General features: G+C 42.7%; 1 protein-coding gene across 1 annotated transcript in view; it reads left to right on the top strand.

Moving 5' to 3' along the window:
* STK32B (serine/threonine kinase 32B) overlaps positions 1 to 24,829 on the top strand; it is a 207,402-nt gene that overhangs the window by 54,091 nt on the left and 128,482 nt on the right. Inside the window, exon 4 of the mRNA XM_069976434.1 lies at positions 19,544 to 19,717. Coding sequence (XP_069832535.1) covers positions 19,544 to 19,717 — 174 coding nt within the window. The remainder of the gene's footprint in view (positions 1 to 19,543; positions 19,718 to 24,829) is intronic.

Below are 24,829 nucleotides of genomic sequence, written 5' to 3'. Positions count from 1 at the left end.
CTGACCGACCATTGTATTTGTACAGTGGACTTCCCTCACCTCTCTGACACATGGTATAAGCTTACAGAAGGATCAGGTACTTATATTCCAATATCTCATACGCCGTGTGAACATAGTCTAAGGCTGGGTTCACACTACGTATATTTCAGTCACTATTGTGGTCCTCATATTGCAACCAAAACCAGGAGTGGATTGAAAACACAGAAAGGCTCTGTTCACACAATGTTGAATTTGAGTGGATGGCCGCCATTTAATGGCAAATATTTGCTGTTATTTTAAAACAATGGCTGTTGTATTGAAATAATGGCAGTTATTTACTGTTATATGGCGGCCATCCACTCAATTTCACCATTGTGTGAACAGATCCTTTCTGTGTTTTCAATCCACTCCTGGTTGAGGTTGCAAAATACTGACCAAATACTGACTGAAATATACGTAGTGTAAACCCAGCCTCATTCAGGGATAATTTTCCAAAATCTTCTGTAAAGAAAAAGTAACCTGACAGATATTGCAAATACCCAAGAATTCTAGTACAACTGGCACCAGTGTTTAGTGATATTGTACAAGGGGGCAGGGTCTATTAGTAAAGGGTGTAGCTTAGTGGAAAGAGTTGTGGCTTGGCATGTGACAACCAGTGCCAAAATAATGTCCCAACATTCTGCTGAAAATGTCATCCAATAGTAAGACAAAGCTTTAAAGCAAATCTACCATTGGTGCACATGAATAGAACAGCGCTGGGAAACTTTGAACCGAGGCTCAGTTCCCACACACTGGCTGTAGCACTGGAGGTGGTCCGGCCCATCACCAGTGGGAGGAAACCCCCTCTCCTCTATGACGCGGCTCCATCCAATGTTGCTCATGTGCAACACTTAAAGCAATGTACCTGATGGCACATTCCCATTAATGCTTGTGGTTCGGGCTGCATGAAACTTCCCGTTACGTTCACAGTCTCTACATATTAAACAGTATTAGTAAATCTACCCCAATTTATAATTCTTCAATGGCCCTTTAAAAATAATAATAAAAATCGTGTTACGTCCTAATAAATTGACCCCATTGCACTTGTGCCTTTAAGCAGCACAATCTCCGCCAGTTCCATGTAGATAATATATAACACCTTTTTGCACAGTAGACACTTGTTGCCATTTTTTGTGGAGCGGCTAATTTATTTTTCTCTAATTAAATTCGTTTACTTATGAGATGAAGTCAACTATTAATTTCTTTGTAGTTTGCAGCGTTTGCCGTCCCGAGTAAAAAATCGACTTCGTTCTGCTAATTGATATTAATCACAGACATCTAAAGGAGCTAATAATAAGTCAAGGCAGCGTCCATAACCCGCATTCATTACATGGAGATTCTAGAGATAGTATGCTGGTTTACCAGTTCATTAATGAACGGCTGGAAAGATTTCTTTTAAGAACAACTTATGTGTATACAAAGATCATACTGTGGAGCAGGACTCTTGGTTTTACTGTGCTACCATATCACACAGATTGTCATTGTTTTGCTATGTGGCTCCTGCAAGTAAAGGAGTAGTAGAAGCCACAGCTGGAATCTACTACCAGCTTGGATCTGGCATGGATCTCATTGTGGGATACTGGGGCAGCCCCAGTAATGGTATACAGTGGTACCTCGGTTCTCGAACTTAATTGGTTCAGGAAGGCAGTTTGAGAAGCGAGCAGTGTTAAATTGGTTGTTGCACCCACTAATAATTACCTACAGTACCTATATATTACATTGAAAAGTGCCCAGTTTATTCACTTTAGTACAGTACAGAACAGTACTAAACTATACAGGACATTACAGAACAGCACTATATACTGTACAGGACATTACAGAGCAGCACTATATACTGTACAGTACATTACAGAGCAGCACTATATACTGTACAGGACATTACAGAGCAGCACTATACTGTACAGTACATTACAGAGCAGCACTATATACTATACAGTACATTACAGAGCAGCACTATATACTGTACCGGATATTACAGAGCAGCAATATACTGTACAGTACATTACAGAGCAGCACTATATACTATACAGTACATTACAGAGAAGCACTATATACTGTACAGGACATTACAGAGCAGCACTATACTGTACAGTACATTACAGAGCAGCACTATATACTATACAGTACATTACAGAGGAGCACTATATACTGTACAGGACATTACAGAGCAGCACTATACTGTACAGGACATTACAGAACAGCACTATACTGTACAGGACCAGTGGCGGTCTTTGTCACCAAGCACCCCAAGCGATCGCTTGGGGCCCCCAACATCCAAGAGGCCCCCATGCCCCGCTCTTGTGCTCAAGACGGCTGAACAGGGCCGCTGCCCCGCTCACTCATAGTTACATGCAGCAGCACTGACAGGGTGGGAACCATTGGCTCCCTTCCTGTCAGTCACTCTTGTGGCCGCAGAAAGTGGTTTCCCTGTGGTCACAAGTGGCAGCTTTGTCCTTATGGTGCCGGCGCTCCAGTGACATCACTGGAGCATCGGCGCCAGGACAAGGGGAGCACGGCCTCTTGTGATCGCAGGGAAAACCCTTCCTGCGGCCACAAGAGTGAAGAGAAGAGGAGACGCCCGGACCCAGGTGAATATAAGTGTTTGTTTTATTGTGTTATATACTATATGGGAGGGGGAGCACACAGGGGGGCTATAGAACAGGTGGAGCAAACAGGGGGGGGCTATATATAACTGGGGGAGCACACAGGGGGGCTATAGACTACTGGGGCTTCACAGAGGGGTCTATATACTACTGGGGGCAGCACACAGGGGGTCTATATACTACTTGGGGCAGCAGAATGGGGTCTATATACAACTTGGAGAGCACACAGGAGGTCTATATTCAAGTGGGGGAGCACAAGGAGGGCTATATACTACTGGGGGAGCACACAGGGGGTCTATATACTACTGGTGGGGCACACAGGGGGTCTATATACTAGTTGGGGAGGACACAGGGGGTATATACACAACTGAGGGCAACACACAGTGGGTATATACGACTGGGGGCAGCACACAGGGGGTCTATATACAACTGGGGCAGCACACAGAAGGTCTATATACTTCTGGGGGAGCACACGGGGGGCTATATATAACTGGGTGAACTAACAGGGGTCTATATACTACTGGGGGAAGCACACAAGGGGTATATACTACTGGGCGGCAGGACACAAGGGGCATATACTATTGGGGGCTGCACACGAGGAGTGTATATTACTGGCGGTAGTGCACGAGGGGTATATACTACTGGGGGCAGCACGTAGCGGTCTATTGTTGTGGAGCGTGTGTTGAGGGGGGGGGGGGGGCGTAGACATAACTTCGCTTGGGGCCCCAGAAATGCCAAGATCGCCCCTGTACAGGACATTACAGAACAGCACTATATACTGTACAGGACATTACAGAACAGCACTATATAATGTACAGGACATTACAGAGCAGCACTATACTGTACAGCACATTACAGAACAGCACTATATACTGTACAGGACATTACAGAACAGCACTATACTGTACAGGACATTACAGAGCAGCACTATATACTGTACAGGACATTACAGAACAGCACTATATACTGTACAGGACATTACAGAGCAGCACTATACTGTACAGGACATTACAGAACAGCACTATACTGTACAGTACATTACAGAGCAGCACTATACTGTACAGTACATTACAGAGCAGCACTATATACTGCACAGGACATTACAGAACAGTACTATATACTGTACAGGACATTACAGAGCAGCACTATACTGTACAGGACATTACAGAACAGCACTATATACTGTACAGGACATCACAGAACAGCACTATATACTGTACAGGGCATTACAGGGCAGCACTATATACTGTACAGGACATTACAGAACAGCACTATATACTGTACAGAACATTACAGAACAGCACTATATACTGTACAGTACATTACAGAGCAGCACTATATACTGTACAGAACATTACAGAACAGCACTATATACTGTACAGGACATTACAGAGCAGCACTATATACTGTACAGTACATTATACACAAGAAACATTTTACAAAACCAGCAATTATAGTACAGTAGTCACTAACTCCTCACCCATCCTTTACTGTATAGAGCCCATCCCAGCACTGTAAAGTATGGGAGATGGCGGTGCACTGCCTGTACTACTACTGTACTGTATATGCACTCCAGCAGTCTTATACAGTACAGGATGGGAGATGGTGGTGCACTGACTGTACTACTACTGTACTGTATATGCACTCCAGCAGTCTTATACAGTACAGGATGGGAGATGGTGGTGCACTGACTGTACTACTACTGTACTGTATATGCACTCCAGCAGTCTTATACAGTACAGGATGGTAGATGGTGGTGCACTGCCTGTACTACTACTGTACTGTATATGCACTCCAGCAGTCTTATACAGTACAGGATGGGAGATGGTGGTGCACTGACTGTACTACTACTGTACTGTATATGCACTCCAGCAGTCTTATACAGTACAGGATGGTAGATGGTGGTGCACTGACTGTACTACTACTGTACTGTATATACACTCCAGCAGTCTTATACAGTACAGGATGGGAGATGGTGGTGCTATGCCCTGGCCCCTAGGGGCCACTCCGCAGTATAGATGGTGCTAACAGGCAGGAACCGGGGAAGCTGCAGGATAATGTGGTCACGGTGTAGGCACGAGGGTGATACAGCTGGAAACCGGGCTCCTGACCATGCGGGAATACTGGGCATGCGATTCTTCGTTGGCCTTAGTCAGGGCACCAATTATCACACCAATGCCAAGGTTCAGAAACAACGGTAGATGTATATTTATTGTAACAGTGGTAACTAGTAGCAACAGTCTCTCCGGATGCAACCGGGAATAAGGCAATTTTGAATAAAGCAGAGTAATGGGTGATGCTGCAATAGGCTGTGAGAGTAGCGTGCTGAATGATGGGAGTAGTAGTGATACTGAAGTTGAGATGCTGGGTGGAAGGAAACTTGAATGAAATACTTGCTGTTGATGATTTGAGAAGATGATGATGAGAGGAATTGAAGAATGACTGAAGAATCGACACCCAGATGAGAATCTTGAGACTTGAGACAGGAACACAGCCAGTGGACTGGAGCAGCAGAGCACACGCAGGCCTCTCTCTTAGCAGGGAGAGAGGACAGACACACAACCTATTCCCTTGATGGTAGGGAATAGACTGAGGTAGAACAGGAAGTCACATGGTAACCCAGCCAAAAGCTCGATGACCATTGGAGTTACCATGGAAGCAGGGCACAGTCACATGACATCCAGCCATTGCATCATCACACCATTAGGCATATACAGAGAAATATACATGAGAAGTACCATACTTGAACACTAGGAGGCGACATAATACCATTAGACACTGATACCTGAATATACATGCAATAAATGAATGAAATAGCCGACCTGAATATTGCAGGGGTGACACAATACACGCAGTTTGCAGTGGACCATAGCTTTCCAGAACAGAACTGGTTATAATAAAAGTATGAGCATAAGAAGGGCTGTTCTGGGACACTGCAGTGGTGCACTGACTGTACTACTACTGTACTGTATATGCACTCCAGCAGTCTTATACAGTACAGGATGGGAGATGGTGGTGCACTGACTGTACTACTACTGTACTGTATATGCACTCCAGCAGTCGTATACAGTACAGGATGGGAGATGGTGGTGCACTGCCTGTACTACTACTGTACTGTATATGCACTCCAGCAGTCTTATACAGTACAGGATGGGAGATGGTGGTGCACTGACTGTACTACTACCTCACTGTATATGCATTCCAGCAGTCTTATACAGTACAGTATGGGAGATGGCGGTGCACTGCCTGTACTACTACTGTACTGTATATGCACTCCAGCAGTCTTATACAGTACAGGGTGGGAGATGGTGGTGCACTGACTGTACTACTACTGTACTGTATATGCACTCCAGCAGTCTTATACAGTACAGGATGGGAGATGGTGGTGCACTGACAGTACTACTACTGTACTATATATGCACTCCAGCAGTCTTATACAGTACAGGATGGGAGATGGTGGTGCACTGACAGTACTACTACCTCACTGTATATACACTCCAGCAATCTTATACAGTACTGTACTGTTTGTGAAGCCTTATCAGTGGTAAACCCACCAGGTACAACCCACCATCCACGCTCGTAAAAATGTTTAGATACCGAGTACTTCAAGACTGGGGGCCCAAAAAGTGTTTTAGAACCGAGCAAGAGTTTGAGAACCAAAGCAAAGTTTCCTAGAAAATACTGTTTGAGTTCCAAGCAGTTTGAGAACCGAGGAACCACTGTATTTACTAACCCCTTAAGGACAGAGCCTGAAATGGCCTTAAAGAGAACCAATCATGGACGAAAGTTAAAAAAATTTTATTCCCTAATTAGATGTAAATCAACATTTTATTAACATTTGTAAATATAATTCATTATTTTTATTGCCACGTTTTTTAATTATTCACTTTTTACTTTCCTGTCTCGAGCCGGCTCTTTTCAAAAGAGCCAGCGCGAGACAGGAAACTCCCGTCATGCAGAGCGGCAGGAAAGGTTCCCATGATCCTTTGCCCGCCGCTCCGTTAATACACAGTGATCTCGCGCTATACAGCGCAAGATCGCTGTGTATTTTCTAGTCCCTCTTCTCTAATCTATTTATGAAGATACAGACTGCCTCTGCAGTCTGTATCTTTATACTTTACCTATCCTCCTCTTCGGTGCAGCAAGGCCGCCGCCGCCATCTTGATTACGTCACTTGCGTTCCAGCGGTGGAACGCAAGGCCCGTAATCTAGATGGCGGCGCCCGGCCGTGCGGCACTGAAGCAGAGGATAGGTAAAGTATAAAGATACAGACTGCAAATACAGTCTGTATCTTCATGAAGTCTATCTATGAAGATACAGACTGCCTTTGCAGTCTGTATCTTTATACTTTACCCGATTCTCTGTTCCCTGGCTGTTCCGGCGGCGGCGCCATCTTGATGACGTCACGCTGGAACGCACCGCTGGAACGCAAGTGGCGTCATCAAGATGGCGGCACCCACCGGAACAGCCAGGGAACAGAGGATCAGGTAAAGTATAAAGATACAGACTGCAAAGGCAGTCTGTATCTTCATGAATAGACTTAGGGAGAGATGTACTGTCATAATAGGGACAGTTATATTTAGGTGATTGGTTCTCTTTAAGGACAGAGACAAATTTTATGAATATGACCAGTGTCACTTTATTCATTAATAACTTCGGGATGCTTTTACCTATCTGGCTGATTCTGAGATTGTTTTCCCGTGACATATTGTACTTTACATTTCTGGTAAATTGGAGTCGATACTCATAACAAATCTTTATGAAAAAAACCAAAATAACGTGAAAAATTGTGAAAAAATACATTTTTCTAACCCCCCATTATTACCCCAGTACCCAATGCCACCAGGGGTACTGGAAAGAGCCGGGTGCCAGTGGTCCCGGAGCGTCAAAATTGGCGCTCCTGGACTGGAGCGGCAGCAGGCTGGTAAGATTTAGGCTGGGGAGGGCCTAAACCAATGGCTCTTCCCACCCTGATGTTACCAGGCTGCTTTTGCTTGGTTTTTAACCCGGCTGGTTGTAAAAATAGGGGGGACCCTATGCGTTTTTTTAAAATTATTTATTTATTTTAAAAAAACCGCATAGGGTCCCCCCTATTTTGATAACCAGCCGGGTTAAAAACCAAGCGACAGCAGCCTGGTAACACCAAACAACCGCCGGTCATCGACGTAGTCCACCGAATCCGACGTAATCCACAGGATATCGATATCTGAAAAACAAAAAGGGAGAAACACACAAAAAACACACAAACAGGAGCACAACACCTATCATTGTGAGCGGTGTTGTGCTCCTTACAGTATGCAGCATCTTTACAGATCGCTGCTTACAGTCTGGCCCCTAAGGGGTTAAGGGAGGATGTATTGCATCCCCCTTAACCCCTTGGGGGCCAGACTGATGTCAGACTGCACCCATCCCAGCAAGGAAGGGGTTAAGTGACCCCCCCCCCTTCCTTACTGGGATGGGTGCAGTGCTGGGGAGGGGGTGGGGAGAGCTTTATACTCACCATCCGGAGCCCCGATGTGTCCTCTTCGCTGGTCCGCAGCACAATGAAGTGACTGTACTGCGGACCGGCTCTTTATATGTGCGCTCATACATATACAGCCGCACACATACATAGTGTGAACATAGCCTTAGGCTAGGTTCACACTATGTAACTGTGCGGCTGTATTTTTTATGCGGCTGTAAATGTGCGGGTGAAACTCCGGCCGTGGGAAAAAATAGACATGCGGCTCAAAACATACGGTCATTTACTTTGAAATCTGGTTCAACTAAAAATAACAAATAAAATCTTAAGAAAGTGATGCAAACACCTCTGGATGCATCTGGGAAAGCAGGGAACACAGTTTACATGAATTGCTATTACCGGGGTTTGCGATCCTCTGCAGTATGCCGATGTCTCTCATGGTTAATCTATTAAAATAATAAAACACATTTTCGTTGTAATAAAGTGCCTTTCGTTGTTCAATAATTTAATTCTAACGAATCCATCATTTTGCAATTAAATATACTGTTAAAATAAATAGATATATAAATAAATGTATATTTATATATATATTTATTTTTTGACAGTATATTTAATTGCACAATGATGGATTCGTTAGAATTAAATTATTGATCAACGAAACTGAATTTATTTCAACGAAATTGTGTTTTATTAATTAAATATTAATTAGTACAGGAAGCTCCATAAGCCGTTAATTCATATGCCGGCAATAGAGCTTTCTGTACTAATCATCACTTTACTTTAATGAAAACATCAAATGTTTCTTCTAATTATGTTATCACAATAGCATTATTAGAAGAAACATTTAGAATTATATGTGCGCTCAGCTGATTGGCTGATCGGCTGAGCGCACGTATAATTAGCGGGTCCGCAGCACAGTGACTTCATTGTGCTGCGGACCAGCGAAGAGACAACATCGGGGTGAGTATAGAGCTCTCCCCACCCCCTCCCCAGCACTGCACCCCTCCTAGCAAGGAAGGGGGGGTAAGTTAACCCCTTCCTTGCTGGGATGGGTGCAGTCTGACATCAGTCTGGCCCCCAAGGGGTTAAGGGGGATGCAATACATCCTCCCTTAACCCCTTGGGGGCCAGACTGTAAGCAGCGATCTGTAAAGATGCTGCATACTGTAAGGAGCACAACACCGCTCACAATGATGGGTGTTGTGCTCCTGTTTGTGTGTTTTTTGTGTGTTTCTCCCTTTTTGTTTTTCAGATATCGGTATCCTGTGGATTACGTCGGATTCCGTGGACTACGTCGATGACCAGCGTTTTTTTAATGTTTTTTTTTTAATAAAATGGTCAATGACTTGTGTCTTGTCTTTATTTCTTTACTTTATAGACTTAGTAGTGGAAGCCGTCTAATAGACGGAATCCATTACTAAGTTGGGGCCTAGTGTTAGCCGGTATAAAATGGCTAACACTAACCCCCTATTATTACCCCAGTACCCAATGCCACCAGGGGTACTGGGAAGAGCCGGGTGCCAGTGGTCCCGGAGCGTCAAAATTGGCGCTCCTGGACCGGGCGGCAGCAGGCTGGTAATATTTAGGCTGGGGAGGCCTAAACCAATGGCTCTTCCCACCCTGGTGTTACCAGGCTGCTGTCGTTTGGTTTTTAACCCGGCTGGTTATAAAAATAGGGGGGACCCTATGCGTTTTTTTTTAATTATTTATTTATTTAAAAAAAAAACGCATAGGGTCCCCCCTATTTTTATAACCAGCCGGGTTATAAACCAAACGACAGCAGCCTGGTAACACCAGGGTGGGAAGAGCCATTGGTTTAGGCCCTCCCCAGCCTAAATCTTACCAGCCTGCTGCCGCCCGATCCAGGAGCGCCAATTTTGACGCTCCGGGACCACTGGCACCCGGCTCTTCCCAGTACCCCTGGAGGCATTGGGTACTGGGGTAATAATAGGGGGTTAGTGTTAGCCATTTTATACCGGCTAACACTAGGCCCCAACTTAGTAATGGATTCCGTCTATTAGACGGCTTCCACTACTAAGTCTATAAAGTAAAGAAATAAAGACAAGACACAAGTTAAAAAAATTTTTTATTCAAATAAAAACACCCCCACACCCCTCATTGACCATTTTATTAAAAAAAAAAACATTAAAAAAACGCTGGTCATCGACGTAGTCCACGGAATCCGACGTAATCCACAGGATACCGATATCTGAAAAACAAAAAGGGAGAAACACACAAAAAACACACAAACAGGAGCACAACACCCATCATTGTGAGCGGTGTTGTGCTCCTTACAGTATGCAGCATCTTTACAGATCGCTGCTTACAGTCTGGCCCCCAAGGGGTTAAGGGAGGATGTATTGTATCCCCCTTAACCCCTTGGGGGCCTGACTGATGTCAGACTGCACCCATCCCAGCAAGGAAGAGGTTAACTTACCCCCCCTTCCTTGCTGAGAGGGGTGCAGTGCTGGGGAGGGGGAGGGGAGAGCTCTATACTCACCCCGATGTGTCCTCTTCGCTGGTCCGCAGCACAATGAAGTCACTGTACTTCGGACCGGCTCATTATACGTGCGCTCAGCCGATCAGCCAATCAGCTGAGCGCACATATAATTCTAAAAGTTTCTTCTAATAATGCTATTGTGATAACATAATTAGAAGAAACATTTGATGTTTTCATTAAAGTAAAGTGATGATTAGTACAGAATGCTCTATTGCCGGCATATGAATTAACGGCTTATGGAGCTTCCTGTACTAATTAATATTTAATTAATAAAACACATTTTCGATGAAATAAATTCAGTTTCGTTGTTCAATAATTTAATTCTAACGAATCCATCATTGTGCAATTAAATATACTGTCAAAAAATAAATATATATATAAATATACATTTATTTATATATCTATTTATTTTAACAGTATATTTAATTGCAAAATGATGGATTCGTTAGAATTAAATTATTGACCAACGAAAGGGACTTTATTACAAAGAGAATGTGTTTTATTAATTTAATATATTAACTATTAGAGGCATCAGCATTCGGCATCATTGCCGGCTATTTTTGAAGTACTCCGTACGGACCGCCTGTCAATCCTCGGCCGCATGTCCAGCCGCAAACAATGGTCTTGTTCATTTTTTACGGGTCCGTTTACGATCGGGCCGTAGATTCATACATAGTGTGCACTGTGCAGCCGTATATCCTATACCTTCCAGCGTACGCATGAACCACCAAAAATACCGCCGCACAATTACAGCCACAAATACAGCCGCACAGTTACATAGTCTGAACCTGGCCTTAAAGTGTATTTGAGGGGACTGTATGTTAGAAAGCCCCACAAAGCACCCCATTTCAGAAACTGCACACCCCCAAACTCTGCAAAAGCATATCCAGAAAGTGTTTTAACCCTTTAGGGGAGTCACAGAAATAAAAGCTAAGTGTGTAACAAATTTAAAATCTTAATTTTCTGTGCAGAGATTTTATTGTAATCCAATATTTTTCATAATTATAAACCTATTACCAGATAAATGCACCCCAATAATTATTGCCCCGTTTCTGCAGTTTATAGAAATACCCCATATGTGGCCCTATTGCGCTATTTGACACAACCACAAGCCTCAGATATAAGGGAGCGCCTAGTGAATTTCAACGCCACTGTTATACTTGGTCATTTTTGACTGTACCACTTCAGGTTGGCAGAGGCTCTGGGGTGACAAAACATAAAAAACACCCCTAAAGGGACACCATTTAGAAAACTAGACCCCTCAAGGAATGTAACAAGGGGTGCGGTGAGCATCTGGACCCCACAGGTGCTTCACAGATTTTCCGAACAATATGGCGTGAAAAAAGAAAAATATATTTTTTTACACTAAAACGTTAATCTAGCCTTCAATTTTTCATTTTTTACAAAGGGATAAAAGGAAAAAAAACACAAAACGTGTAGCGCAGTTTCTCCAGAGTACGGAAATACCCCACATGTGGACATAAAGTGCCAAGCGGGCGCAGGACGAGCCTCCAAAGGGAAGGAGCGCCAATTGGCTTGTGGAAGCTGGATTTCACTGGAATGGATTTCAAGGGCCACGTCGCATTTACAGAGCCTTTGTGCTGCCAAAACACTGGAAACCCCCCACAAGTGACCCCATTCTGGAAACAACACCCCTCAAGGAATCTAACAAGGGGTGCAGTGAGCATATGGACCCCACTGGTGACGGGCACAAATGTGGAATAATGTGACGTGAAAGTGAAAATTTTCATTTCGTCACTTTCATGGCACAAATGTGCCTGTTATCAAGGGGTCCATATCCTCACTGCATCCCATGTTAGATTCCTTGAGGGGTGTAGTTTCCAGAATGGGGTCACTTGTGGGGGTTTTCCAGTGTTTTGGCAGCACAAGGGCTCTGTAAATGCGACATGGCGTTCATCATCCATTCTGGCCAAATCCAGCCTCCAAAATCCAAATGGCGCTCCTTCCCTTGAGAGGCTTGTCCTGTGCCCACATGGCGCTTTATGTCCACATGTGGGGTATTTACGGACTCGGGGGAAATTGCTCTACACATTTTGTTTTTTTTTCTATTTTAACCCCTTGTGAAAATGATAAATTCAAGGCTAGACCAACATTATAGTGTAAAAAATGTAATATTTCATTTTCACGCCACATTGTTCCACATTTGTGCCCGTCACCAGTGGGGTCCATATGCTCACTACACCCCTTGTTACATTCCTTGAGGGGTGTAGTTTCAATAATGGGGTCACTTGTGGTGGGTTTCAACTTTCTTGGCAACACAGGGGCCTTTTGAATGCAACATGGCCCCTCGAAATCCATTCCATCCAAATCCAGCCTCCAAAAGCCAAATGGCGCTCCTTCCCTTTGGAGGCTTACCCTGCACCCGCATGTCGCTTTATGTCCACATGTGGGGTATTTCTGTACTCAGGGGAAATTTCTCTACACATTTTTTTTTTTTTTAAAATCTTTTAGCCCCTTGTGAAAATGAAAAAATCATGACAAGATCAATGATTTAGAGTAAAAAATTTTAAAAAATTACACTAAATGTTGGTCTAGCCTTGATTTTTTCCATTTCCACAAGGGGTTAAAAAAGAAAATAAATGCAAAACGGGTAGGGTTATTTCCCCTGAGTACGAAAATACCCCGCATGTGGACATAATGTGCCATATGGGCACAGGGCAAGCCACCAAAGGGACAGAGCGCCATTTAGAGGCTGGAATGGAGGATGGAGGCCATGTCGCAATTACAAAGCTCCTGTGTGGCCAGGACAGTAGAAACCCCCCACAAGTGACCCCATTATGGAAACTACACCCCATAAGGAATCTAACAAGGGGTGCAGTGAGGATATGGACCCACTGGTGACGGGCACTTATGTAGAACATGTGGTGTGAAAATAACTAATACCATTTTTTTCATTTTCACGTCCCAAATGTGGCCGTCACCAGAGGGCCATATCCCCACTGCCCCCCTTGTTAGATTCCTTATGGGGTGTAGTTTCCAGAATGGGGTCACTTGTGGGGGGTTTCTACTGTCCTGGTCGCACAGAGGCTTTGTAATTGCATCATGGCATCCTCTAATGGGAATGGCGGCCATACCTATTTAGCTGGGGAAAAGGGACAATTATTAATTTATTTGGGGGTATTAGGCTAATTATTAGTTTATAAGGTTGAAAATGACAGGAGTCCATCAAATACAACCTGTGTTGATCCAGAGGAAGGCAAAAAATCCTTGTGAGGCAGACGACAGTAGCCTCATCACAGGGGAAAAATTCCTTCCCGACTCCATAATGGCGATCAGAATAATCCCCGGATCAAAGTGACCCCTGAAATAGGAATAAGGGACAGAATTTAGAAAATGTAGAACTCCAATGACGTGTGGTACGCCTTGAAGCGATCCAGTATGCAGAGGCCGGGGTGATCAGGACAGGCGTCACACTGGAAAATGGTGTCCTTCCTGATCTCCCTGTTACGTCACACTCTGCACTTCTTCTGGGGTCTCCTGTTTTCCAGTGTGGGGGACGTCACCTGGAAAATGTTGTCCTGGTGCAATACGGGGTCCTTCATATCCAGAAGCGCTATGTCCGCTCCATGGCTGCTAAATATTAGGGCTCTATTACTGCTTCTGATATTTTGGGATCGTGCCGCAAGCTACAGTAGCTCGGGCAGCGAGGGACCTGAAGAGGGGGTGCTGGTATAAAAGTTATCCCCGTACGGGTGGTGGTGACCTTTATCCAGCAGTGGGAAGATCAGTTCCTGAACGATCTTCCCACTAACTCCGAGGATGGGGGGGGGGTTTGGGCAGAGTTCGGGTGTCCCTTCCTTCATACACTCCAAGGGTACGTGCACACTGCGGAATGGCGAAGGATAACCCTTTGTGCATTCCGCAGCTGCCACCCGCCGGCGGACTGATGCAGGCGTGCGTCTCCACCCGTGTCACACTCCATTCTATGCACAGGCGGATTCCGCTCTCTGTCCAACGTATTCATTCTTTGGATGGACGATGGAATCCGCCCGTGCATAGAATAGCATTCCGCCGGCGGGTGACAGCTGCGGAATGCACAAAGGGTTATCCTTCGCCATTCCGCAGTGTGCCCGTACCCTAAATCTGTAAGTGTACCCTGAGGTACGCTCACAGAGTTTGTAGAATTTCACGCCATACCGTCATCTCTTATTGGGATGGTACTGGCGGGAAAGACGTGTCTGCGGGGCAGCTACGCTACCCCCAGACACATCACTGGATGATGAGGATGAGGATGAATGGGGGGAAAAAAGGATCCCCCCCATTCATCCTCACTGGCTGTTTCGGTGCCCGAGGCAATAATAACGTATGCGTCTGATACCGAAAACACTCCAGGGGGCCACTTTTATATGGAGATTGGTATATGGGGTATGTAGTGGTGTAGTGTCAAACTTTATTCAATGTAGTGTAGTGTGGTGTAATGTAGTGTTTTTTACGGTTTTTTTTACACTAAGTATAAAAGAAAAACCTACGCCAAAAATGGTGTTGCCGATAAATGCCGCACTTATGTGCGGCACTTATCAGCAAACCGTGGCAGTAGGATATAGAAAAAAACACCCTACGCCAAAAAGGAGGAGTTGCTGATTAGCAGCGCACTTTCGTGTGACGCTGATCAACACTCAGCGGCGATAGGGTGCGGAAAATAGAAAAAAAAAATTGGAAAAAAAAAAAACTTTTACTACGTTCTGAACATCCCTATAGCTGCTGATAAGTGTATTACACATATCAGCCTCTAGAGGGCAGCAGAGCGCAAAATCCGGAAGAAGACGATGCTGGAGCCGAAAAAAGCCGAAGGGGACCGCACAGAAGAAGCCGAAGACCCGAAGAGAAGACGAGGCCATATAGCAGGCCATCTTCCCCGATCGCTGTGTGTGAACACACAGCGATCGGGGAAACCGCGGGCGTACATTTACGCCCTGTTGTGTTAAAGCCCAGGCAACGGGAGCGTAAGTGTTCGCACGATGTCGTTAAGGGGTTAAAAGAAGAGCTCATCTTAATAAATCTGCTGAATCTTAAAGAGATACTTTGTCAATAGTTTTTCTTCTTTCAATTCAACTGGTGTCAGAAAGTTAAATAGATTTGTAATTTACTTCTATTTAAAAATCTTCAGTCTTCCAAGACTTAGGGTCCTATTACATGGGCCGATGATGGACCGATCAATACTGTAAACGGATGCCAATCTGTTAGACCGTCACTCGTTTATTTGGCCTATTACACAGTAATCATTTAGCAAGGGCAAGACAAGGGCACAGTTCCAAGACAGGAACTGTGCAGAGCAGGAGATAATTTTATGGATTTGCTACTGCTCTGGACAGTTCCTGACATGGACAGGGGTGGCAGCAGAGAGCACTGTGTAAGACTGGAAAGAATACACCACTGCCTGCAGGAAATACAGCAGCTGATAGGTAATGGAAAGCTGGCGATTTGAAAGAAGTAAATTGCAAATCTGTATAACTTTCCAGTTGATTTGAAAGAAAACAAAAGACGCTGGAGTACCCCTTTAAGGCCATGGAGGACTCTTATACAGGTATCAGGCCTATCTCTGCCCAAACCCAGTTTCACAGTGTTTTTTTTTTTTTGGGTGACACATTCACTTTAAGGCCTGCATGTACAATTTCCCCCAAGGAATTATTCTCTCAGATGTTTGCTAAAAGCCAATAGTGTAATATAAAATACTTAGCAATGCTTTTCTATTTGTGGCCTTTTTGCTTCACTGTTGGTAAGTTGTTGGATCAGCTAAAAAACTGTTTACCGTGGTTATTATTCTAAACTAATATAGAGGAAGTAAGTGGGTAAAGAAGACTGTATATCTTGGGTGTCAAACTCAGGCCCTCCAGCTGTTACAAAACTACAATTCCCATCATGCCTGGACAGACAAAGCTTTAGCTTTGGCTGTCCAGGCATGATGGGAATTGTAGTTTTGTAACAGCTGGAGGGCCTGAGTTTGGCACCTATGCAGTGTATATAGTATTATACAAGAGGAGAAACCCTGGTACTTCCATTGTCATGTCCCCATGTATTATCCACTCCTGGCTTTGGCTATAAAAACTGCATAAATACAAAATCATCCATCCATCAACATTATGTACAGTATGTCTCTTATGGATTCGCTCTTCATCAAATTCTTGATTTTATTTTTAGCTCTCTGTGTGCTGCTCAGATATTTTGGCTGGTTACATCATTTTTTATTCCGCCGTGTAATATATAATTCGATAGAAGTTTTACCGTCGTAAATCATGAAACCGGGTTATAAATATAATACAGCATATCCAACTTGACTAGTACAGAATCCATTGAATGTTATCCAAGCATAGAAGCACCTTTGGGACATCAGTGAAAATCAGCGAAGATTGTGGAGTTATTTTAGACTTTAAGTGAATATGGACTGAGAGTGAATATAGAAATCTATGTATGTAATATGCACATATGAAGCTGACTAAGGTTCAAGAGGTTGTCCAGTCTAGGGTTAAAAAAAAAAAAAGATACTTTGTTTGACACAAAAACATAATGCACCTAAATACCATTGTTGAATTGCTGTAAAACTCATCCTGCAGATACGTGTCAGGCAGATATGTATAGTATTATGTGGTAACCTAGGGCAGCCAGAGGGTGTTAGGCAGGGCTCCATTGAAGTGAATGAAGCTTAACCCCTTAAAGACCGGGTAATTTTCGTTTTTTCGTTTTCCGTTTTTTCCTCCTTGTGTATATAAGGCCATGGCAGTTGCATTTTTACACCTACGGACCCACCTGAGCCTTTTTTTTTCCCGTCACTAATTGTACTTTGCAATGACAGGCTGAATTTTTGCATAAAATATGCTGCGAAACCAGAAAAAAAAATTATATGCGCGGTGAAATTGAAAAAAAAAAAAGCTTTGTTTTTACGCCGTGTGTCCTATGGAAAAACTGACATATTATATATGTTCCTCAAGTCAGTACGATTAAAATGATATGCAACTTGTATAACTTTTATATTAATTGATGGCTCGTAAAAAAATAAAACCTTTTACAGAAAATAAACGTTCCTTAAAATCGCTCTATTCCCATGCTTATAGTGCTTTTATCCTTTGGTCTATGGGGCTGAGGTGTCATTTTTTGCGCCATGATCTGTTCTTTCTATCGGTACCTTGATTGCGCATATGCAACTTTTTGATCGCTTTTTATTACATTTTTTCTGAATTTAATGCGACCAAAAATGCGCACTTTTGCACTTTGGAATTTTTTTTTTGCGCTTACACCATTTACCGTGCGAGATCAGGAATTAAATAAATTAATATTTCGACAATTACGTACGCGGAGATACCAAACATGTTTATTTATTTATTTTTATTCATAAAAAGGGAAAAGGGGGGTGATTTGGATTTTATTAGGGTAGGGGGTTATTTATTAAAAAAAACACTTTATTTTTCACTAACAGTAATATGAAGCCCCCTGGGGGACTTCTATTTACACAGCACTGATCTCCCATTGAGATCAATGCTGTGTATATAATAGAGCACTAATCCATCAGATCGGTGCTCTATTATAATGGTCTGCTGCAGACCACCTACATAGATTGCCAAGCCGGGATCAGCGTCATTCCGATGCTGAGCCCCGGCCAGCTCATTAGAAAGGATCTCCCCTCCGCGATCGCATTGCGGGGGGAAGATCCCCCACTAGACACCAGGGACAGGGGCCACATACACTATTCAAATGCAGCTGTCAGCTTTGACAGCTGCATTTGAATAGTTAATTAGCCGGCCGCAGCGATCGGCCATGGCGGCTAAGACCTGCGGTCCCTGGCTGCACATAGCAACCGGGGACCGTGGGCTGCAGAGAGGGCTCACGCCGGGAGCCCTCTCTGTTCCCCTTAACGGCCGCATGACGGGTTTACCTGTCATGCGTCGTTAAGGGATTTTAATTGCAAAACCAGACCCAAACTTGAGACAAGAACGTGAACCTGTTCCCTGTCGTGTGTGTGGGGTGTCCGACTTCTGCCTCCTTTCTTATGAATACAGCTACTGGTACGGCACATGATCCGTGGCTCTATTCATTCCTATGGTGCTGCTGGAAAGAGCCGCTGTACTTGTCTCTCTTTGGCAGCTCCATAGGAATGAATAGAGATGTGGGTCATGTGCCGTACCAGTAGCTGTATTCATAACAAAGGAAGTGGGGGCGATCTGAAGATTGGTGGGGGGTACGGAGGTCACACCCTCCACAATCTTCAGATCGCCCCCCACTTCCTTTGTTATGAATACAGCTACTGGTACGGCACATGACCCACATCTCTATTCATTCCTATGGAGCTGCCAAAGAGAGACAAGTACAGCGGCTCTTTCCAGCAGCACCATAGGAATGAATAGAGCCACGGATCATGTGCCGTACCAGTAGCTGTATTCATAAGAAAGGAGGCAGAAGTCGGACTATGGAGGCTATGTTCCCACACAATATTTTTGCTTAGTATTTTGGTCAGTATTTTGATCACATTTTGCAACCAAAACCAGGAGTGGATTGAAAACACAGAAAGGATCTGTTCACACAATGTTGAAACTAAGTGGATGGCCGCCATTTAATGACAAATAATTACTGTTGTTTCAAAACAATGGCCCTATATTTTTAAATAACAGCATCCACTCAGTTTCATGAGTGTGTGAACAGAGCCTTTCTGTGTTTTTTAATCCAATCCTGGTTTTGGTTGTAAAATACTGAACAAAATACTGATCAAAAATACTCTGTGGGAACATAGCAAGCAGATATCATGCCGTCAGGACAAAGAAGATTTGCAGGATTTTCCTCTAAACAATGAGTAAAGTTTAGTTAATACTTATCAGTGCATTTCTGTTAAGTACAGTATGGCATTATGAAACTATTCCCTTGTTAATACCGGCTCCATATAGACATGTATCTATTCTAGCTATTCTCTATCCTATAATAACAATACTTAACATGATACAACATTGTTTTCCAGGTATTCTTTCCAAGATGAGGAAGACATGTTTATGGTGGTGGACCTGCTCCTGGGAGGAGACCTCCGCTATCATTTGCAGCAGAACGTGCATTTCAGTGAGGACGCTGTGAAGCTTTACATATGTGAGTTATCCCTGGCCCTGGATTATTTGCAGAAACACCACATTATTCACAGGTAAGAAGAGGCTTTATTTATTTTATTTTTCTCATACTTTGTATTATGGTTGAATAAACGTTACTTGTACCAGAAAGTTATCCAGATTTGCAAATTACTTCTATTAAAAAATCTCAAGTCTTTCAATACTTATCATGAAAGTTCAAATCTCGGCACTCACCATTTTCATGCTTCCAGAAATCTTTTATTATAGAAAATTCATCAGATTTTTTTACAGCGGTAAAAAACAGGACGTTTCTGCGTCAAGCCTTCCTCAACTGTCGGCTTGACGCCAAAACGTCCTGTTTTTTACCGCTGTAAAAAAATCTGATGAATTTTCTATAATAAAAGATTTCTGGAAGCATGAAAATGGTGAGTGCCGAGATTTGAACTTTCATGATGCTATAGGAATTTTTTCCTACTACGAGCACCACCCTCGACACAGACGTGCCGCCCAAAAAGAATTTATTGGACTTTCAATACTTATCAGCTGCTGTATGCCCTACAGGAGTTGGTGTATTTCTTCTAGTCTGACATAGTGCTCTCTGCTGCCACCTGTGTTAGGAACTGTCCAGAGCAGGGGAGGTTTCCTATGGGGATTTGCATGGACAGAGGTGGCAGCAGAGAGTGCAGTGTCAGACTGGAAGAAATACACCACTTCCTGCAGGACATACAGCAGCTGATAAGTACTGGACAACTTCAGTTTTATATATATATATATATATATATATATATATATATATATATATATATATATATATATAGAAGTATTTTATAATCTGTAAGCCCTTCTGACACCAGCTGATTAAGAAAAAAAATTCTCCAGAGTAACCCTTTAAATGTATATCTATAACACACAGAATTGCTTGGTGTATTTTTTAAAGTAAAGTTTTAGCTAAAATGAGTTTAAAAAAAAAATCACATCACATAAAAGGGCACCTTGTGGCCTAAGCTTTATCATGACTTTTAGTTCATGATTTAATATGTTTCCAAAGCCTTTTGCTTTTACACATGACAATTTATCAACCTCTTCTTATGATGTACATGACCCAGCTTGTTCAGCTGTTTCTGTAACATTTCCATTTTTGCTGATCGCTATGGATTGCCGACACAAAGATCCGCAACAGTTTAGAGCTAATGTAATTCAATTATTTCTCCATCATCGGAGAGTTGTTATTTCACCCTCATACAACAAATTACTGAACATTGCCTAGAAAGATCTGACTTACCACAAATTACCTGTTCAAGACACTGAACCAGCAGAGAATGGTGGAAAATGTGAACTCAGCACCGGAATTCGGAATGAAGCTGTAAGCGATGGATTGTAGAATTTGTTGCAGCTATGACATGCAATATTTAGCATATGAGCATGGCAGGTAATAGGGTGTCTAACAGGTATTGGCCTATAATTTGTATCAAAAATAAAACTGTGTGAACAGATGGAAAAAAAAAGACTTTTTTTTTGCATGAAGCGGTGGTAAATAATGAGTGTCTTCATTATTTGAACGGTCATATTGAATTGCAGCCATTATTCTATATGGTGTGTGCACTTGCGGCCAATTTCCCACTGACCTCAATGGAGCGCATTTTTACATTGAAAATTATTTTACAGTGTGTGAACATGGCCTTCAGTTGAAAATGTTGTGCAATTCATGAACATCATGGCATAGTGCAAAAGAAGCTGAATAAGCTGATACAGTTTGTAGTTAAAGGGGTATTCCCCTCTTATATAGCTTTTCATATGTTGCTGCCCATGGTGAGACTAACAATTTATTCCATACTTGTTATTATCTATTCAGTCCCCTTCTCCCAGTTTTGAGCTGCTGCTTTCTGCTAAAGACACAAAAAACTGTATGTTAGCTTTCCTTTCCTCCCCCTTCCCTTCCGAGACAGCTGATTTATACAAGTCCCTGGCAGGCTTTGTCTGCAACTTTATAGCTTCATTGTAATGCTAAGAGGATTAATCTGAGGTCAAGTTGCTGTTGAACTCACTGTGATTATCCTTCCCAGCATTACAAAGTTGCTACAAAGTTGCAGATAGGGACGTTACATCAGCTGTTTCAGAAGGGAGCAGGGGGTTGAGAGCAGAAAGGACTGAACAGCTCAGACACCGATTTTTGTGTCTTCCATAGAAACCGGGGGAAGGAGATTGAATTGATAATAGGTATGAAAGGAATTGTTAGTCTCACCATGGGTAGCAACATATGAAAAGTTATGTTTAAGAGGAATATTCCTTTAAATATTCAGTGTATTGTCTAATTTCGTAATCTAAATCTCTGTTTGTTTTGAGCCTATAAGTCCAAAGGGCGGTCCTACTATTTCTTTCAATAAACATAGCTGCCAATCACTGAGTAGGACCGCCCACAGGACTCTCAAGTACTTTAATCAAACAGTAACACGTTATACTGAATGTACTCAGCTCTATGTGCTCTACAACTGGATTAAGCAGCATTTTCATAGCCAACACTATCCTTTCAATTTAAATTGGAACAACTTCACATTATCTGTGGTTACCCCATTAACATTGTCTAATTGGAATTAGCAGCTGCTGAGGAAAGAACATTAAGTAAATGCGAAAAATTATTAAAAGTTATAGATCTTTAGGTCCTGGGAAATAAACTATACATTGCTGAAGGTTATTGCGACCATGCAACAAAACTTGCAGAAGCGGAAAAAGCAATCCCAGCAGGACTGACAAGGGGTAAAGAGAGAGCAAAGAAGTTATAAATTGGACTTAGATTGTTTTAGATCCAGTTGTATCATTTACATGCAGCCGGTGGAGTAACCGCTACTAAATCCTAAGCTAGAAGCAGAGATAGAAGATAATGAGCTGATATTCAATGACTGAATTACCAGGAGAAGAGCTAAGAGATTTCACTTAAAGTGAAGATTTAACTTCATTTACTGAAAGGTAAAAGGATTTTCCAGGTTTTCCAGTAAAATGGTAAATCAGAAATATGTACATATAAAAAGAGAACAAGGTGTACATAATAAAGAGAACATTGTATACATATATAGGCTGCGTTCACACTACGTATATTTCAGTCAGTATATGTATATTTCAGTCAGTATATTTCTGTCAGTATTGCAACCAAAACCAGGAGTGGATTAAAAACACAGAAAGGATCTGTTCACACAATGGTGAAATTGAGTGAATGGCTGCCATTTAATGGCAAATATTTGCTGTTATTTTAGAACAACGGATGTTATATTGAAATAATGACCGTTATTTACTGTTATATGGCGGCCATCCACTCAATTTGAACATTGTGTGAACAGATCCTTTCTGTGTTTTTAATCCACTCCTGGTTTTGGTTGCAATACTGACTGAAATATACGTAGTGTGAACGCAGCCATAAAGAGAACAAGGTGTACATATATACAGAAAACAAGGTGTACGTATATAAAGAGAACTAGAGAGAGAGAGAGAGAGAAAACAAGGTGTACATATATAAAGAGAACATTGTATACATATATAAAGAGAACAGGGTGTACATATACTGTATAAAGAGAACAGGGTTTACATATATAAAGAGAACATTATATATACATTATATATACATATACAGTATATATAGAGAGAGAGATAGAAACAGTGAAATTGAAGAATTTATGCGATGGGGACACGAGGATACAATTATACTTTAAAAGGGAACAATATGATGATGATGATGATGATGATATCCCTATTGGTCTCCTGTGCAATAGGGACATATTAGTAGGTTAGATTTGTCAAACCTGCTTATAGTTCCCCTTTAATCCATGTATGGACAAGAAAATTCTGCAGGTTAAAGGAGACGTCCAACAAAAGTAAAAAAAAAAAATCACAGGCGGGCAGGGGGGTGCGGGAACATAATAAAGCATGTATACTTATGCGTCCCTGTGCCCCCTTAGAGCCGCTTTCAGCACTCTCGGATAGCCGCCGGATCTAATTTTTAGCCACTTTCCTGGTATGTCACGGGCTCCTTCTGCTGCAACTTTACAGTCCAGCTGATGTATTGCCCGCTCAGCCAGTCAGTAACTGCAGCGGTGTCCCGCCACACAGACAGCTTTTCCACACGTAATCTTGATATTTATTAGAATAAAATCAGGAGAGGCTCCGCATTGCTTGTGATGCATCCAGCAACACTAAAGATATGTCTCTCAAGTGCCAGACTTCAGCCAGGACTTGGACTTGGCCTATCCCCCATTGCCTGATACCAGCACCTGACACCATCACCACTTTCTGATAGTGATAGCTCTTTACAGGGAAGACCAAATCCTCACGTGGAGAGAATTAAAGGGTGAAAAATACTTCTTATACAGTACCCTCAGGAGTCAACCTTCAAGCAAGTAATGTGTAGGTGAAAAAGCGGGCCCACACCTATTGCTGTTTTATTAAGCTTAAAGGAGAACTATCAGCAGGCTAGACTAATTTAACCTTCTGATAGCCCCCTAATAAGCCCAGGACGCTGGGAAGGAAGTGCTCCTAACAGTGCTCCGGACCAAGGATTCAACTACTAACTGCACGACAACAGCACTGAGGAGGAATACCTTCCTCCTTGGTGGCCATGGCACATTAGGGGGCTATCAGCAGGTTAGATTAGTCTAACCTGCTGATAGTTTCCCTTTAATTTGGGTGGGTGGGTTTGAAGCAGAAAATCCTTTTATTCTCAATCATATGTTTATATAAAAGTTTAATATAGATTGTTAGCCTTTGAATTTCGATGACTTCTTTCTCAGCTCGGCCAATAATACAGGTCTTTGTATACATTTCCCAGGTTCCACGTAACTGACCTAAAGATAAAATTTAGTTCCAGGTTAGGTATTCACAGTAGGCGAAGGTAATGCTATTACTGCAAGAAGCCGAACGGTGAAATAAATAACCCTGACACCGCCTGAACGGGGGCTCTCATTTAGCTTGAAAAAGATGTATGGACATTGTCCAATTATTCCTGGGATAGACAGTATTATGGATTGGGTGTACTCCGCACATTACCTCTCTGAGAGAATAGGGCGATTATGAAAAATGATTCCTGAACCAAAGATAAAAATACACCGGCTGCGCAATACAGAAGTAAAATGGGACAAATACATAATATCTCATGTATCTATAGCAATGAGCCGGCTGGTATTACATCTTCTAGAGTTCCA

Source organism: Dendropsophus ebraccatus, chromosome 7, assembly GCF_027789765.1.
Source record: "Dendropsophus ebraccatus isolate aDenEbr1 chromosome 7, aDenEbr1.pat, whole genome shotgun sequence".
Classification (NCBI taxonomy): domain Eukaryota; kingdom Metazoa; phylum Chordata; class Amphibia; order Anura; family Hylidae; genus Dendropsophus; species Dendropsophus ebraccatus.
Note: the sequence above shows the minus strand (reverse complement) of the source record. Positions and strands in the feature narration are given on the sequence as shown.